The following is a 3,846-nucleotide window of genomic DNA, read 5'->3' on the forward strand; positions in this document are numbered from 1 at the left end:
TGTCGCGAGCATTCGAAAGCTTTATGTTTGAATGTAGAACTGTAAAATTTTCCTGAAGATGACCTAAAAAAAAAATAGGTTGAAAACATTAGGAATTAAAATTGCAGTAAGCTCAGCAAGTGTTCTGGTGTTTGAGTATGGTTGATAATTATATTTTTAAGTGATAATGAAAAACAGAAGAATTTATAAGTGCCTTTAAAATTTTTTATTTAAATAGAAAAGTTTTCTTAATAACATAATAATAATACAGTACAGTACTTTTATACCTTTAATGCTGTTAAAACATTTGCACCATATTTACACTTTTGTTCTAATCCTTGATCCATACATCTCATTGGTCGCGGATTGCGACCAATGAGATGTATGGATCAAGGATTAGAACCAGGGGACCTATTCTGAGTAGTATCGTTAAGCTAACGAATGCGATAAAAACCAGTTTCTATCGGAACCACGTGATTCGCGTTTAATCAACTGTTGAAAATGCTATTCTGAGCCGTTCGTTTCGTTTTCGGTGCCGATAGCCACGTGCGATAACTAAGCTTTTGTTATCGGTCACTCTCGAGGTACCGTTAGGAACGTAACGAAAGTGAAAACAACATGGCGTCTTTTGGTGTAAGGATGATTTTACTTCACGAACAATTGGAGAGAGAGGAAATTAGAATTCGACGTCGAGAATCTCAGTTTAATCTTCGAGCTGATGCTTTTCGGTTGAACGATATACGATTTAAACAACTTTATCGTCTTCCGAAACCATTAGTTGTATATATATGTGATGAATTACGCGATACGCTAGAGCCAAAATGTTTTAAGAAAAATGCTCTTTCTACAGAAATAAAAGTAAGTAGCTTTTTAATGTTAATAAACTATGTTGTTGTATCGCTTAAAAATAATTACCTTAACTATTTTATAATTGTTTTTTTGTTAAAATTTAAAGTAAGTAGATGCAGCATGAACATTATTTCTGAAATAGGTTTCATTCGCATATGTATAAATTAAAATGATAGCTTTGAATATAAATATATAAAAGTTTCGTGGAGATTACTGAATATAGTAATCTCCACGAAACTTTTATATATTTATTTATATATTTTAATTAATTTTAATTCAGGTTGCAATTCATTCAAATTTCTTGTTAAAAATTACATTTAAACATTATTTCTTATATATACAATGTAAGCTGCAGTTTTGAAGAAATTAAACTTTATACACTATAGTTTGATATATTATAATCAATTAATATTAACATTTACTGCTTTCAAAATATATAAAAGTATAAATTTTAAATTATAGTAACCAATTATAAAATATATTAAACATAAGATAATGTATTTATAATTAAAGAGTAATATGGAATTAATTTTCTCTTATTCATAGAAAAATGAATGTATAAAATTATTGAGAATATATGAAAATCATATATAAGAGGATATGTTTCCCAAATAATGACATTTTAGTCACATTAACATGATTTTGTTAAATACTATTTATTAATTGTATATGAAATATTGTTTAATACAAAATTGTTGATGTTCATATAACAATATGAATATGAATATACATATGCCTATAAAAATTTTTATAGATAACTTTTTGAAATATAATATTTGTGAGCTGCATTATAGTTTTCTTAAATTTGTTTTCTTGTAGGTATTATGTGCTCTTAGATTTTTTGCTTCTGGTTCTTATCAGATGCCAGTAGCTCAAGATAATACGTTAGAAATTAGCCAGCCATCAGTAAGCCGTTGCATAACAACAGTAAGCAAGGCAATAAATGTGGTTCTTCTACATCGCTGGATAAAATTTCCAAGTTCTGAAACAGAGATGACGACAGTAAAACAAAAATTCATGAGTTTAGGTGGCTTTCCGGGAGTGATAGGTGCTATTGATGGAACTCACATTCCTATAATTGCACCATCACTTAATGATCCCGACCATAAAGAATTTACGTACGTCAATCGAAAAGGATATCATTCCATAAATACACAAATAGTAAGTAAAAGACTAACTTTTTGGATTATATTTTAAATGGTTTTAGTACATAAATTATCAAATTTGTTATTAAATTATAAATATCATTTCGTGACACAAAAATAATACAATGAATTATTATATTTTCATTATTTGTCAGGTGTGTGATCCCGAAATGAAAATAAATAGCATTAATGCAAAATTTCCAGGATCAACACATGGTTCATATATATGGAAAAGCTGCAATTTAAGACAAGCTTTTATAGAGGGAAAAATCAAAACAAATAATAATGCTTGGTTAATAGGTTAGTAAAATTAAACCAACAGATTTTTGATATTGAATATTACATATTCTTTAGATTTTTCTAAATAATACTTCCTATATGTAATAGTTGATTTATTTTTAGTTATTTTATTTTACAAATTACATGGTAATACAGTATTCACTTAGTTTATTAGAAACGATGGTACTGAAGTTGTATGTGAAATGAATATATTGATATTTTCACTTGTACACATGAAACTTCATTGAAAGTTTAGAATATTTGATTTATTATATGTAAATAGAACAGCAAAAATATTAAAAGTTTAATCAAAACAAGGCAGAGAAGACCATGGTTACACAATATCTTTTGTGTCATATGTCAATTGTCTTTATTTTATAATATATTTTAACTGTCTTTATTAATATCTATGTTTCTCATTTCACTTTATTATAAATATATACATATAAATAAATAAATATATATGAAAGTATGGCAAAATTCATTTATCAAAATTTTTTTCTTTCTTTTTATAGGTGATAGTGGCTATCCAATGGAACCATGGCTTCTGACACCTATATTAGATGCTCAGCAGCAAAATGAGCAAAATTATAATAGAAGCTTGATATCAACGAGAATCATTGTAGAACGATGTAATGGACTTCTAAAGTCCCGATTCAGATGTTTACACAAGCACAGAGTGTTAAATTATTCGCCTTACAAAGCTGGATTAATAATTAATGCATGTGCTGTTTTACACAATATGTGCATAGTACATAAAATTTTTCTTGATGAGAATATAGATTTATACGACGAAATTATGGGAGAAATGGAATTTTCTACAGTTTCCAGACTTGGAGATGAAATCTCACTTAGCAACAAAGCCAGAGAAATACAAAAACAACTGCTCAGGAGCCATTTTATGTGAATTTTAATTCTCGTTGATGTCAACAATGTATTTTATATGTAAATAAAAATTACACCGTATAATAGCTGTGTAATTAAAATTATATACAATAAATAAAAAATGATATAATTCCTATATTGACTGATTTATATTCTGTAAATTTTAAACAATAGAAGCATTTATACTATACTGAAATAAAATGTTCTGTTATATTTTTAATGTTTAAAATGTATGAAATACTTGTACATATTTAGTGACAAATAATTTTTACAAAATACATATGAATAGTTAAAATGAACATAATATTTATTTTGCACATGTAATAATTATCTAGTATATAAATGGAACTCTTCCAGATGATCTTATGAAACCAGTAACAATCTTTGTTGCTAGAAGAAACATTTTAGTAATTTGTAAAATAAATTAAAATTTTGCATAAAGTAAATAGTTAAAAGACTTTCCTGAAATGTGAAATTTACTTGGTAATAATGTATTGGTTGAAAATAGATTTGGTTACTCTTTATCACAAATGAATGGCCCTGAAAAGGGCCTTTTTTATTGTGAAATTATTTATTGATTTTCTGCTGCTGTATGCCTTCCTTTCTTCTGCTGCTGCCTTCCTTTCTTCTGCCGCTGCCTTCCTTTCTTCTGCTGTTGCCTTCCTTTCAATATTTTTTGCAATCTCACCCATTGCTTGTTGTATATTTT

At 27.4% G+C, this 3,846-nt stretch overlaps 1 protein-coding gene across 1 annotated transcript; it reads left to right on the forward strand.

The window, feature by feature from the left end:
- The first annotated feature begins 488 nt into the window (after window positions 1-488).
- LOC136979141 (putative nuclease HARBI1) lies at window positions 489-3,273 on the forward strand. The gene is made up of 4 exons (XM_067275069.1): window positions 489-837; window positions 1,648-1,989; window positions 2,129-2,273; window positions 2,768-3,273. The coding sequence occupies exons 1-4, from the start codon at window positions 598-600 to the stop codon at window positions 3,157-3,159; spliced, it is 1,119 nt and encodes a 372-aa protein (XP_067131170.1). The 5' UTR covers window positions 489-597; the 3' UTR covers window positions 3,160-3,273.
- The last annotated feature ends 573 nt before the right edge of the window (window positions 3,274-3,846 follow it).

The sequence above is a fragment of the Centruroides vittatus genome, unplaced genomic scaffold (genome assembly GCF_030686945.1).
Source record: "Centruroides vittatus isolate TY-2023 unplaced genomic scaffold, ASM3068694v2 contig_585, whole genome shotgun sequence".
NCBI classification, from domain to species: Eukaryota; Metazoa; Arthropoda; class Arachnida; order Scorpiones; family Buthidae; genus Centruroides; species Centruroides vittatus.

Bases quoted from the DNA above. Each gene is read 5' to 3' on its own strand.
- LOC136979141 (XM_067275069.1), top strand. From the start codon at position 598: ATGGCGTCTTTTGGTGTAAGGATGATTTTACTTCACGAACAATTGGAG. The intron at 838-1,647 runs GTAAGTAGCTTT...GTTTTCTTGTAG, and splicing joins CTCTTTCTACAGAAATAAAA to GTATTATGTGCTCTTAGATT. The intron at 2,274-2,767 runs GTTAGTAAAATT...TTCTTTTTATAG, and splicing joins TAATAATGCTTGGTTAATAG to GTGATAGTGGCTATCCAATG.